The following is a 14,336-nucleotide window of genomic DNA, read 5'->3' as shown; positions in this document are numbered from 1 at the left end:
TGCGCAATTAAATGCACATATCGCTTATTTGATTTTAGTTATTTAAATTAGGTTTTCTTCGTAATAATGTTTTGTTAAAAACAGTGAAAAGCTGTTATGTTTATTATTTATCAAATTGCTATAATTCCAAAAAGAAGTTAGTCTCAGAGATAGATCTAACTTTGAAATAGCCTTATTCAGCTATTTAATATAGTTAAAGGTATGTGCATACGTTAATTGATGAATTTCAGATGGAAAATTAATGTTTGGCCCCATTTTGTAATATCTACGATTTTTGGCGCTACTTTTTCCAAAAACAGCATTGCAGTTTCATGAATACCCTTACTTCAGACGAGAACTTTTCAGTATATTCCCTTAACATGAGGTATATGTAAACAACCGAGCTGCGGTCACACTGCTGGCCAATGTTGTCTGTTTCATAGAACGTGTTTTTACGCTGTTTTTCACTTTAAAAAGGCAATAAAATCGAGTCGGTCGATTGCCGAAGGCCACGTACTGAGAGCCGGATAATCCACGACGTAGAGTGCGCCGGGACGTACTCGAGATCCACAGTTTCAGCATGCACACGGCTGTCTTCTGGCGCAATGGAGGTTATTGTTTGTTTTTCTACCATTGTTGTTTCTCCGATCTGCGAATAAGTGCTAATTGCGGTTGACAAACTCCTGGCCTTGAAGGTCCAGGTGTTCCGGAAAGTATAACCTTCGGTCAAGCAAGGGTCTCGTTGTCCATTCCCATGACTATGTCCCAGGAAACCGCATCGCTGTTATGGATGATAGATTCAAATAGATACAAAAGGCATCATAACTAGTTTGAACTAGAAACTAATTACACTATTAAAGTTAAAACTTACAACCACCCAGTTAGTCTGAACTATTAGCAACCCCTTGCACCCCCTCGTATGATGGTGTATAATATTTGTTACCATCCCATGACCCTATGCAAAAGCTACACCCTTTGGGCAATCTCTTTACGACATCACCTTACACGCCCAACTAACTAGGAAAAGCGCTATAATGCCGTTCCCATTCACTGGTCGTAACACTTAGATCAACAAAGGGGGTCACAAGGCGTAGATTTAGTCTAAACTATCCCATATATCAATTTTGCTTTCACAATCTTATCGCGGCCACGGGTGTAGTTGATAAAATCACAGCCCAGCAAAATAGCACCCGAAAACCACTTGCGCCCAATATAATATAATAACTAAATGGCGTTTTTGCAGACCACCTAACCAGCAAAGATATTAACCAAATGCCGCTCCTTGCAGACATACTCGAGGGCCTGCGCCCCGGATCCCCAAAACCGGGACACATGGAGCGCGTGGGCGGCAGTAGCCAGCAGCAGCAGGCGGAGGAGGAGGCCAACAAAAGCGACGATCCGGTGATCACCCAGCGCTTCCTCAAGATCAATGTGCGCCACATCACAGACGGACAGGGCGTGGTGGGCGGCGTCTTGCTGGTCACGCCCAACGCCGTTATGTTCGATCCCAACGTCAGCGATCCCCTGGTCATCGAGCACGGCCCGGAGAGCTACGGCGTCATTGCGCCCATGGAGCTGGTGGTCAACGCCGCCATCTTCCACGACATAGCGCACATGCGAGTGGCCGGAGGAGCAGGTCAGGGCCTGAACTCCGCCTCGGGAGACGCGGAGAAGCCGGAGATCTACTATCCCAAACCAGTATTAGTCGAAGAAGACTCCAAGGAGCTACCCGAGCAGCAGTCGCTGCTGGGCGAAGACGGTAATAAGCGCTTGGATGGTAAGTTCTGCGACGGGTCATTCCTGAAATCAAGTTTCTGTAACTCCTATATAAAATCGTCGAAGATGATTAACTGCTTAACTTGCCTAAGATCGGTCGGAAACAGACGTATAGAAACAGTGATGATAAAATTCCCTTTTCCACAAGAAATTCGCTTACTAATACTATTTTCTTATCTAACAACAGAAGAAATTGGGTCGCTAGAGATCGCTGACGACCAAGAGTCGCTGTGCTCTAGCACTGGACGCGATGGCGACGCGTTTCCCAAAGCCTTCGACCGCGAACGTGTGGAGGTAAGGCATTATAATTATATTGATCCTGTGTTCCAACTAACTACTCTTCCATTTTCTACAGGACTCTTCTATGGAAGCCAAAGATAGCGCTAAGACTGACGCTCTAGACGATGAAGACAAGAAGGCCGGCCTGGGCCTCTCCAGCACTCGCTCCACCCTCGAGGAGCGGCGCAAGAGTTTGTTGGATCACCACTGGGCCATTCCGAGCAAAGACCGGTTAGTGTTTGCCCAGCTGCCTCACGCTTGTGTTCACACATTCTCCAGACATTTTTGTTTGTTGATCCATTTTTAGATGTTTTTTCTCACTTCGCAAAATAATGTAAATTTTTTGTATAATTGTACACGCTTTTTCGATTTTTGAGGAACGTATAAAAATGTTCGATTTTAAGTAATTAACATAATGTACATACATATATTATAACGTTACTCTTCGTTAGACTTTGCACAAATCTTATTTTTAACAAACATAAACATTATTAGATAATTTTGTTTACCTAATCGAAATTGCAAAGCTTAATCGCGAAATTATAAATTGATTAATTTCATGCATCGTATCCAATAATACCTTTTGATTGAAATGCGATTTGAATCTGTTTACTGTTCTCATGATTACCATAAAACTCATTAATTTGATAACTCAGGACTATAAACGCATTTCTAAATCAATGAAATCGATAGCTATATAATCGAGAATATATTATCTCAAGTAGCCTTCATGAAGTGAAGTACTATATAAGTACTATTCAATCACTGGAAATCATTTATAGTAGATAAGACTTTGGCTTGCCAAAGACCACTTTTAATTGTTTTAATAACTTGCTTTTTGTTTTTTGCGTTTTTATTTTCATATTTTGACCACGCCACGCCAAAAACCCTACCCATAAATGCAATTTGTGTTAATAAACCAACCGCTTTACACCAAAACCCATAACACATCACACCCCCAAAAACCACTTGTACATAAATCTGTGTGTGTGCCGCGCCCCCAAATATTACTCAGCTATTGTTTGTCTAATTCCCGAAGATCCTCGGAAGATGAGGGCGACAACGAGTCTAACGTTACCGTGGACAGTGGCGCACGTGTCCAGGATCCGCACTCGGCCAATAGCTCGGTCAGCGGCGTGCCGCTTGGTCAGCCCCTTGTGGCTGCCGCTGCAGCTGCCGCCGCCGTCGCACCCACCTCAGCCGTCGCTCCTCTGCCTCCCTCGGGCATCGACCTGGAGCACTTGGAGCAACTGTCCAAGCAGTCTTGCTACGACTCGGGCATCGATATACGCGAGCCCGTTCCCAACGTACAGCCGATACCAAAGAAAACCGTCTACAGCGACGCGGACATTGTCCTCAGCTCCGACTGGGTACCACCGAAAACCATTGTGCCGACGCACTTCAGCGAGTCCCCGCCGCGCAGCACCATCCTTGGCCAGAGTCTCGACGCCGGCACAGGAGGCGCAGGGGGCGTCCGTAAGAAGACCTCGAGCGTGAGCTTCAGCGTCGACGACGAGGCTGCCCAGCAGGCTCAGGCCCAGGCGGCTGCACTGGCTGCCACAGACAAGCAGGCGGACAAGAAGAACAAGGTACCCTAATCGATTAAATCAATTTTAAGTGCTGTATTGAAATATTTACTAATACTCTTTACTCTGCAGATGCTTAAACGTCTCTCATACCCCCTGACCTGGGTGGAGGGCTTGACTGGGGAGGGTGGAGCCGTGCCGCCCGGCGGCGTGGGCAGTGGAAGCCTGAACAAGTCGGGAGACACAGACTCGGCGCCCAACACGGGTGACTCCAACCAAAGTGTATTTTCGAAAGTATTCTCAAGGTGAGTCCACCCCGAACTCAGTGAGTTCACATTTAGCGATCTCTGACTATAATTGGTACCAAATTTTGTTTATTTCGTTTCGAAAACTCAAAAAAAAAAAACCAAAAATGCAAATGCTTACCTTCGTTTTGTGCGGATCGGCTGCTTTGCTAAACATACATACTCCACTTGCTCTCGCTCATGTCGCCACACCCCACAAACACACCCACAACCACAACCACAACTACACCACACGGCACAACATAATACGACACATAACACTCGATATCTTGCCTATATATACTTTCCACACTCATGTACGAACCATATAGCTCGCCCATCACTCTGGTCTCAGAGCTGGGCGGGAATCTCTTTTCGAAAACACCGTCCGAGGACTCTGGTGGCTCACCTGTGCCGCCATTGACTCCGCATTCGACTCATTCCGAGGGTCACATGACCTATGGGTAAGGACGGATCTCCGATCAGCTGTCACCACTTTCTTGATGTGTTCCACTATGTGTTGCCGTTGTTGTTGCTCTTGTTGTTGCTAGTGATGTTGATGTTGTAGTGTTGAATCGCAAAGAAGTACCTAAGTCCACCAAGCACATTTACCCATTTTTGGTTGAAATTGATTCATCAGCTTCATTCTTTAGTTCTGAGTGTAAATTCCAATCATTGTTCCTTTAGTGCTACGTTCTTATGATCTATGCTAATACATTCTTGTTGTACCTCCCCAGACGTTCCTCAATCGGCACCTTTATTCGTCCTCACTCGTCGGAGGGCACTTCATCCAGCACCAAGCTGAAGGAGGCCAAGCAGGCGCCCAAGCTGGACTATCGCTCCATGGTCTCCATGGACGACAAGCCGGAACTCTTTATCAGTGTGGACAGTAAGATGGATTTGATATCCAATCGATGGGACGCTCACCAATGTTGTATCTTCCACAGAACTCATCCCACGTCCGGCTCGAGCCTGCCTTGACCCACCATTGTATCTACGCCTGCGCATGGGCAAGCCCATCGGCAAGGCCATTCCGCTGCCAACCTCTGTCATGTCCTACGGCAAGAACAAGTTGCGCGCTGAGTACTGGTTCAGTGTGCCAAAGAATCGGTGAGTTATTTTCGTATTCATGGAGATCTTGTTGCTTCATTGCCTGTAAAAGCGTATCTAATACCTCCAGATTGAAAACCGGGGTTTGGACAACATGCTCGCTATATTCTGACATTCCAAAGAGTGTATTACATTTTAATTTATTTACATTTATTAATATTACATTTTGTTTCGATTGCAGCGTTGATGAGCTCTATCGCTTCATAAACACCTGGGTGAAACACCTGTACGGTGAGCTGGACGAAGAGCAGATCAAGGCGCGTGGCTTCGAGCTGATTCAAGAGGACACCGAGTGGACCAAGAGCGGCACCACCAAAGCCGGCATGGGAGGCGGCAGCCAGGATGGCGAGGAGATTAGCGACCTGACCCGCGAGTCCTGGGAGGTGAGTCCGAATCCATTCGATGCCGGCCTGACCCGAGGGTATCCATCCGCGACTATGTCTTTATCTACCTATCCATATCGTTTAACTCTTTGCTCTGAGTTTTCTCCTCGACTTGTTCTACATATATGTATTTTCCAAAGATTCTCTCGAGCTCTTCCACGATATTTTTGACTTACGAACCGAATCGATATTACGATATTACCTCTGCTTCTTTAGGTTATGCCTCAGAAATCGATTTAATGATTACTAATTAATGAAATTTATACGCAAAATTTGTTCTATACATACTTATATAATCGTAAATCTTGTTTACATTTTTCCCCACGTGTTTTGTACATGCGTTTTCTTCTCCTTCTTTTCTTGTTTTTCTTCTGTCTTGAAATTTGATTTGCATTTAATTTCCAACCGAAATAATATCGAACAAAATCGATTCGAAATCGAAACCTACAAACAATCTCCATCGAAATGAGCCTCCCATTCGCCCTAATACAAATCTATACCACGATATGATATGATATGATATCTAACATCCTGTAACTACGACAGCTTATAAAGGCGCCGTTCGCCAAGACCTACAAGATCATAAAAACGGCATCGCATGCCGCATCGCATGACCTGGAAATGCTGGGCGGCGAGGTTAGGACCAGAAACCCTTTTATAAGAATTCTTCACCTAAACCGCACCAAACAAAAGAAAAACCAAAAAAAAAAAAAAAATACTTTGGAAATTGTGTGAAAACTTTGAATTTTTGCTAACTTATATTTCTATTTTCGGTTATTGTTGATTTCAATAGTTTGTGCTCGCTGGTATTTATGTTTCCGTTACTGTAGTTTCGAAACCTAAGCACTATTGCACTTTTCTTATGTTGTGTTTTATCAATTCATAAAAAATGAATATTACATTTTCCACGAAAAATCTCTGGCACTCTGGCACTAGCACTTGTTGCCTGCATTCGTCACTCAAGTTTTTCTGTTCTTTCGGCACTTTTACAATCGCCCATCATTGGTATATTATCCTATCCATTGGGATCTTAGTATAAGTTGCATTGGCTCATTTCTCTGTCGAGCGAGCATTTAATATCCTCATTTACTAAAAAGTCAACCAATTATCATTTCTAGATTGGCAAAAGGTTTATAATTCATACTTTCAGTGAGAGCATCTTAAATTCAAACATTTTCATTGCATCGAAATTTCAATCGAATTCATATTGAATATGAAGGACACAAAATGCGGTGGTGAAGGACCAAGCTTTAACTTCCCTAAAAGAGATAAACAACTTGAAATAAAGGATTGTATGTTCGTATATTTGAATACAAAGCTGGCAACGAGGAAGTAACAAGACCTGTTTTATCTTTTTACATAACATTTAAAAACAAATTGCCATGACAAACAGCTCGATTGTATGCGATAACCTTTTGGTTATCACTTCCATTGTAAACAAATATTCATTTCTGTAAGAGCCACTCACTTCGGAGAACTAAACCATTCATGGACCTCGCATTTTAGTTCAAGAAACTTTATTTTTTCGACGCTTCTGGGGCTTCACTCAGCCAAATGCCAAATGCAGAGCAACCACAACGAATCACTTTGAGGCTTTATCACTACAGATACATACTCGCATATGGCCCTATTACCCAACCTAGCCTAACAGCCAACGAAACCCATTTACATGCGTAATATATACGACCACAGCCAAGTCCAACCTTGCCTGCGATCGACAAGTATCAGCTGGGAGCCCATCTACAGCCGGCCCCTTGATATTCTGGCTCCTTTTCAGCTAACCACCACATTCTTCTGGTCTCCGTTCGAAGCTCCAAATTGACATGCTAATTAGACTGATTCGATGGGGCTCCATTTCGCAATATTTAACATTTTAAAAGGCACCTGTTTTATGCAGACTCATTTTAATTCATCGGCATTTTACAACAATTAGCGCCTTTTGTGAATTTGTTTGCGCGATATTAACGGGCACGTTTTCACATCCCCGAAAGCGTGCCAAGTGCAGTTTTGGGTTCACGAGGGAGTTGAGTAACTCCAGTGTTTTGAGGGCCTGGCACTCCACTTTAGGCACTCCACCACTGCCCGTAACAGGTCCGAACTGAATTTTCCTTTATCGCCGGAATGATTAATTTCCCCGTCTTATCAGCCGCCAGTGTAGCAATGCACCGGCAAATTGTTTCCTCATTAGCGTCGCATCAAAACATCCATAATCGTAAAAACAGAGAGCCACAGCAGTGAGCTATCAATAGATCTTGGCACTCAAGGGTTATCGCTAGTAAATGGAATACCCACCATTAGTGGCCATGAGTGACCAAACACCAACTGACAATCGCTTCCGATGCGAACTTGGCTTGTAGAAACTTCCGCTGAGCCAAAATGACCTGGAGGCCACAGATGTGTCCAATGAATGGGATCTCTTGATTGTCAAACCCGCTGAGTGATTTGTGGTATTTGATTTGGGTGAATCAAAAGTGACCGTTTGGAGATAATGCAGACCAATTGCGCAATTCTTGAGCTTATCTTGAAGCGCGTTTGATGGATGAGCTCAGTCGGAATTGAGCCCCCATTGTGGATTATCTTTGAAGGAACATATATTCGTTCCATTTTCCTGGTCTACCTAGCACTGCGCTACCTCAAAACTATGGGCAAATGAATGCCTTAGTTAAGAATTTAATGAACATTAATAGTTTGCGGTCTGCATAAATTATGAATTTATGAATGGAGCCAAATGCGTATGCTGAACTTTTACTCAAATGAGCGACGAGTTCATTATTTTATAATCCAACCAACCGGTTGGTTTAGTTTAGATTGCAGACCACTACTTGCGCGGAGATGAGCGCGTGCCTCGCATAAATCGTTTATTGGATGGATCGCTAGATGTTTCAATTATAAATCGATTCAATTAAAGCCAGTTCGAACACATGTCGCATCAGGCGGAGCAGCGGCTAACTAACTACTAACTTACATTTAACTATATTCTAATTGAATCCCAATTAAATACGTATTTAAAGCGCTCCACAGCGATTGTCATTTAGCCGGTTTAAGTTTTCTGTTTTATTTTGTTTGCTTGCCGAGTTGATTGGTGCGTCTCATCATCGTCTATTTTTTCGATGCTAAATCCGGTTCAGGTGAATAAAAATAGCAGAATAAAACGATGCGCCTTGCCTCACTTAAACGCTCAATTAGCGGACAAGATCGTACTGCCCGCACTTTGTGGGCGCCGAATCCTAAGCGGTGATGCTCCCGAGCCACGCCCCCCAGTTCCCAGGGCCGGTGACGCCAGCCAAATCAACATCGCCTCCAATTGCTGGACGTCCCATGCCAATATACTATAAATAAATATTTGTAGGGCCGGTAGGCCTGGTAGTGTAGTTGTACCATCAATTGGCTTCAATGAATTTTTACGAACGAGCTGGGAGGACAATTGGAATTGGATTGCTCAGAGGCCTGCTCGCATCTCGCCTCTCCACCACCCACCACGCATCTCCATCGGAATCATCTTCTCAATTTGCATATCTCTCGCCCAGCCTTTTCCCTCTATCTCCCGGGTTATCAAAAGATGGTTCATCGTATGTAAGTGCTCTCTTATATTAAATTGCGCACTTTATTGCAGCAGTCCCATAAACCACTTGCTTAATTCTGCAATTAATGCACTTTCGCGGGTGGGCGGTTAAGTGGGAGTGGAAACGATCTTTTAGTATTCCTGCGGGATACTTTGATATCTCATTCACATAAGTTGTGGATCGTGGGTGCGGTTTCGAATGATTGAGAAGTGCCGAGGTGTCGCACTGATCTTGATTGAAAGTTAACTCTTGCCTTCTGGCATTCAGACGAATAATTGAGATAGTAATCGCAATGTCTCATTCAAATGAATGATATGATTAAGGTATCTCCTGTATTTATTCAATTCGAACACAGATACTAAACCGAATTAATTGGCAATAATCATAAATATCAATAATCATAATATAGAAACGAATATAAATAGTATATGCAATAATAGTACTAAGTACTGTTTACTATCTCGCACTTAATAAACGCCATTAAGTTATGGGACGATTCGTATGAGCAGAAATTAATGGACGTAACTGGAATAAAGTCGATGATAACTCGTTTGCTTACAAAGTAGTACTGGCTTATGGTAAATCTCTGGACCTTAATCTCATCTATAAATAATCACCAAATAATAAGTAAAGTGCCAAAAGGATCTTTAACCTGTTCTTGATCTTGATTATTTTCGCCAGTGAGCGATCCACATTCACGTTGTATCTGCGATTCAATCTAGAATTTTCCCTTTGGTGTGGGATGTGTCGTAAGTCTGTGGCAGGTGCATTCGGTGCATACATATGTAGATGCAGCAGCGGATTCGATTGCCTTCCAAGGAATGCACACAAAAGGTGTACGCACACACTTAGTAAGCCGCTAAAATGCTTCGTTTAAAAGGGGGCATAGCAAACAAATCGCTGGCCAGGCAGTGAATACACTCGTATAGGCGCTGTGCAATCGATTGATTAGCATGACAGTTAATATGTTTGCATAGCTGTAAAGTAAAAGCGCAGCAAACACCTGAAAAGCAATTACCGCGCTGGGGGAAAGCGGGGGTGGGGATGGAGCACTCGAAAAAAAGGCGACTGCATAACGAAAGGGATAGCATTTGGAAAAGATACATCGTATCTATAGTTTTGAATTTAATCACAATCTAATCAAAATACATCTTATTCGTCAATAAAGCGTCAGTTAAGACACAAAGGATTAAAGAAGCCTGCAGTAATGCAGATATTATCAATCCTAATAATATTATTAATGTTTGCTATATACCATCAATTCTATCGAAAGTTCTTTAGCCTCAAAATATATGGTGACTAGACCAGACTAGACTTAACTAAGAACAAATCCCGAGCAGAGAATTAAAAGGCGATCCTGTCCCGTTTGTTTGCGATGACAAAATTGATCCGCAAAAGAGTCGAAAGTCGCCGGAAAGCGCATGTTTAGCCCCTGTGCCTCTGGAACCCCTGCAAGTGATCAGCATTTCAAATGTAAGATCACCCGTGCCACCCACAGTCGCGTCCCTCGAATCGTCACAGTGGACGGACGGATCGCAGCCACAGCTTAATACACTCGTATCAGCTGAAAGGCAGCGGCGGCTGAGCCACGTTTGGCTGCTGTTGATATTGTTATTGTTTCTACTGGCGATGTTGTTTCATTTGTTGCTGCCGCTGCTGCTGCGGCGCCTGCTGCGACTGCGACTGTGTCGACTGAGCCAGCTATGGCTGGCTTTTTAGTTTTCGCAACACCTCCAAGCCGCACAGTCGCCGTCGCGTTCCATTCTGAATATTCGAAATTCGAAATACCGACTTAAAGACCGCAGCGCGTGTGATCCAGAAGATAGAATAGATCTAGAAGTCTGCCGAAAATGTGACTTTCGTTCGACCGAAAAATAGAGCAATATTTGATCAACTGCACTTGGGCAAATAGCTTTCGGGTTTTTCCGCGCAGAGCAGCGTGTCCAAAATTAGATACGGCGAAAAACAGCAGAAGAAAGAGTGCGAGGAAAGCGGCTCGCTCTTCTCTCGATCTTCGGCTCTCCACGATTCTGCGATCTTCGATTCTTCTGGGGCCACCGGCTAAAAACGCTGCCAAAATGAGCGCCAAAACAATGAAAATCTCAAAAATAGCCAAATACATCAAGAAAAGGGTAAATATTTATGAGTCGACGAAAGCCAAAATAAAATATTACTCTTCTGCGGGACGTGAGACACTTCTGCCCGGGGTGAAAGTAGTGGCAGAAAACAAAAATAGCGAAACCGAAAGCGAAATCGCATCGAAAACAAAGAAAATTGTATTTCAAAATGCAGTCAGTTTTGTAATCCGCGCGCGTCTCAGCCGAAAGCCAAAAGTATTCAATGCCTCGGCCATAAACGGTGGCCATATCGATCGAAAAGGTTCCCAATTGCCGCCCAAAAGGTCGGATTCGGATTCCACCGAAAATGTCCAGCCTCGACGATAATGATCATGTAAATGCCGCCGCCACGAAGGTGGAATGCGAATCGAAGCCACTGTAGCCACTGTGTATATGGCATACCAGATGATCTGGGCTATCCTTGTGTGTGCTCGTAATTTGTCTGAGAATTAAATGTGAATAGTTAGTAAAATTGGTCAAATTGCCCGGCCAATTGGTGTTCCGCCAAGCAGTCGCTTATATAAACTTATTCTGTGCCCAAGATAGTGACTAGAATCGAATCTCACTTTTCCACTTGGAATTCAGTGATCGCAACGTCTGAAGCATCCGTGTTTACACCACGGTTTACTTGCCGACCTCGACAACCTCTTACTATATTTATGTGGAGCCTCAGAAACAGATGGAGTTCTACGCCATCACTTGAACACATACAACACGGTTATCAGAGGCTCTTGTATCTGTTATCTCCATCCCCCGATCGATTCGAGTGTTTCGATTGCTTAAACGAATTTCATATTTCGGAGAAATTTGAATGGCAGATTGTGCGGCTAGAAGCGACGACCAAGTACCGTGGAACTATTCCTCATCTGCATAATCACATATCTCATGGCACTTTATGATCGGCTAGAAATTTCCAATTTCTTGAGCCGATACCCGTTCAGCCGGTCTAGAAAACTTTAAAATATTTTCGGTTTCATTTCAATTTGCATTACAAGCTAGGTTTTTATTTTATCGTCATTATATCGCGGCACATTTGACATTTCTTTCACCTTTCGGCATTGTTTTGGGGCTCGGGAGTCACCTCTCTTTAATTACCCACCTTTGTCTGTAATTAGGTTTAATTCCAAAAGCATTGCCCAGGTCGGCCACACGATTTCAATAGGACTTTTGATCGAAAAAAGAAAAACGAGCGGAGTGTATAAACACTTTTGTGTTTGCCCGAATCGAAATTCAATGCGACAACGGGTTCTGTTTGGGGGAAAGAAATCAGCCAGTTGTGAAGAGCCACATAACCATATAAGCTTGGTTATTATCCGACTTGGATTTCAAATGGTTGACTGGAATTATCCGGGGTCTGTACGTATTTCATTTTTCTGAGGAGTGGATAACTAGAAGCAAGAAAAGGAGGTGCTCAATATTAGATTACGAGAGAATGTCTTGATCTAATGATATATTTAGTTAGTTATTTTATACCTTTCAATTTGCCCCAAATCGTTTTTTTGCTAATAAGCATTATATAAATTATCAAGTGGAACTGCAGCGCTGAGTGAATGCTTCCACAGACTTTCAAGTTCCTGTTTACGGCCCCTGAGCCGGGATATTGGATTACCAGCATCTAGCTGCAATTGTTGCCTCATTATGAACATGTTTTCGGTAACACAATACCCACTACCTGGCGATTGTCGAGAGGGCGTTGCACGAATGCTCTCGTATCAACAAACATTCGACAAGTGGATACACATCGAGTCCACGTAAACAAACAAATCAAATCGCACACATCTACGGCTGCGATGTAAAGATACCCGCAGACACGTGATTGTTTCATCATTTAGGTCGCCAAAAAATAATTGCGTGCTGTCGATTTCATTGTAGTATACAAATTGAGGAGCAAAAAAGGGGTCAGACAACTTGGTAACTATGTTTTGGCTAGTCAGAAACGTACATGTCAACAATTTCTTCATTGTAATTAGAGGCAATTAAAGGTAAAGCAAATCATTCAAGATGACCTAAGTTTTGAATGAAAGTTATCCACAAAAAAGGCGACCTGAAATCATAAGTTAGGTCGTGTTTTTAACCAGACTCAAATATTAACCTGTTAGGACTAATTGCGGGTAGTTAAGACCGAGGTTCGTACCTACAAATAAGCCATAAGTCAGACAGCTGTGGGTGATGCAAACTTAATCTTCGGTACGATCATGTGATCAAATCCATCTGTGGACTCTGAAACAAGGGCAATTTAAAGAGTTATCCGTTTTTAACCGGTTCGCCGTCGATCGGTCTCTTTAAGATATCGCATGCATTCCAGAGTAGAGCAATGTTGGGAAAGGCGATTCCGGTTCCAGTTTATTTTTAAGTACCCTCTACTCCAACGGTTTGAGGGGCTTTTTACGCGATTTGAAAAACATACTTTAACCGGTTTGCTGCGTAACTAATTAGAATACGAACTGAACTGCATGGCTCATGTTGTTTTCGACTTTGTATTTGCTTGACCTGCTGCCGTTGTCGCCGCATTAAACACGCCCACAAATCCGTTTAGTTATGGTCATCGTCTCGGCCACTTGTCCTCTTCTTCCTCCGGCTTGTGTAAGGCGTTAACTACAGTCAAACTTCCAGAAATAAAACCAATCACTTCAAAATGCGTATTGTACTGCTGCAAGTTTGAACCAACATGTTTGATATTTCTTTATTGAGTTCATCTGTATCTTATTAAAAACACAACTTATCCAGTTCAAATTTTAAACGCTCTTCCTCCGACCTACAGAGTTTTTTTATTTACTCAAAACCTGTTGGTAAAATTACGCATTTAACCCAAAAAAATGTAAACACCTTGCTCAAACAGCAGATATGTATAAAACCTCGAAGAAAAACAAACCAAAACAAAATGAGTTTGGCACGTGAGTGCCAAAAAGAAACAAGAGACAGCTCATGCTTTTATTTCTAGCTCAGCAATTTGCAGCCTCCAATAATAAATTATTGCATAAAAATAAATATTACGTATACGCAACTTCGAGTTGGAATGCTCCTAGCAACATGTTGCAGAAACATGGTGTCTCAACACTAGACCTGTTGTTTGAAACACGCTTAACAGCGCTGTAAACATAATGTTCCGACAGTGGCTAACATATTATATCGACCTGTACCACCAACACTGTAAAAAGTGGACTAAACAGATTTACAAAATTATGTGGTTTCAGAGTTATTACTTTTCAATTTACATACTATTAAATTAATAAATGATCCAGGAACTTCCCTGTTTTAACACTTCATAAATATTTGTGTAAACCCAAGTAATAAGCACAACCACATAAGTCGTACAACC

General features: G+C 42.9%; 1 protein-coding gene and 1 long non-coding RNA gene across 24 annotated transcripts in view; one reads left to right on the top strand and one right to left on the bottom strand.

Moving 5' to 3' along the window:
• Positions 1-14,336, top strand: part of LOC6613925 (TLD domain-containing protein 2) — a 66,272-nt gene that overhangs the window by 38,993 nt on the left and 12,943 nt on the right. For 6 of the 23 annotated variants that reach the window (XM_032720903.1, XM_032720893.1, XM_032720892.1 and 3 more), the window contains 10 exons: positions 1,268-1,756; positions 1,943-2,049; positions 2,111-2,265; positions 3,050-3,623; positions 3,693-3,865; positions 4,177-4,308; positions 4,582-4,733; positions 4,792-4,954; positions 5,136-5,337; positions 5,884-5,973. In XM_032720903.1, the coding sequence (XP_032576794.1) occupies positions 1,268-1,756; positions 1,943-2,049; positions 2,111-2,265; positions 3,050-3,623; positions 3,693-3,865; positions 4,177-4,308; positions 4,582-4,733; positions 4,792-4,954; positions 5,136-5,337; positions 5,884-5,973 (2,237 nt within the window). Of the gene's footprint in view, positions 1-420; positions 591-1,267; positions 1,757-1,942; positions 2,050-2,110; positions 2,266-3,049; positions 3,624-3,692; positions 3,866-4,176; positions 4,309-4,581; positions 4,734-4,791; positions 4,955-5,135; positions 5,338-5,883; positions 5,974-10,622; positions 11,033-14,336 lie in introns of those variants that run through there. The other 17 variants (XM_032720906.1, XM_032720902.1, XM_032720901.1 and 14 more) reach the window with 11 other exon arrangements.
• LOC116801431 lies at positions 70-980 on the bottom strand. The gene is made up of 2 exons (XR_004362011.1): positions 851-980; positions 70-760 (listed from the first exon to the last, which is right to left on the bottom strand). It is a non-coding gene; the product is annotated as an uncharacterized LOC116801431 (long non-coding RNA).

This window comes from Drosophila sechellia, chromosome 3R (genome assembly GCF_004382195.2).
Source record: "Drosophila sechellia strain sech25 chromosome 3R, ASM438219v1, whole genome shotgun sequence".
NCBI lineage: Eukaryota > Metazoa > Arthropoda > Insecta > Diptera > Drosophilidae > Drosophila > Drosophila sechellia.
This window is presented reverse-complemented; position numbering and strand designations above follow the sequence as displayed.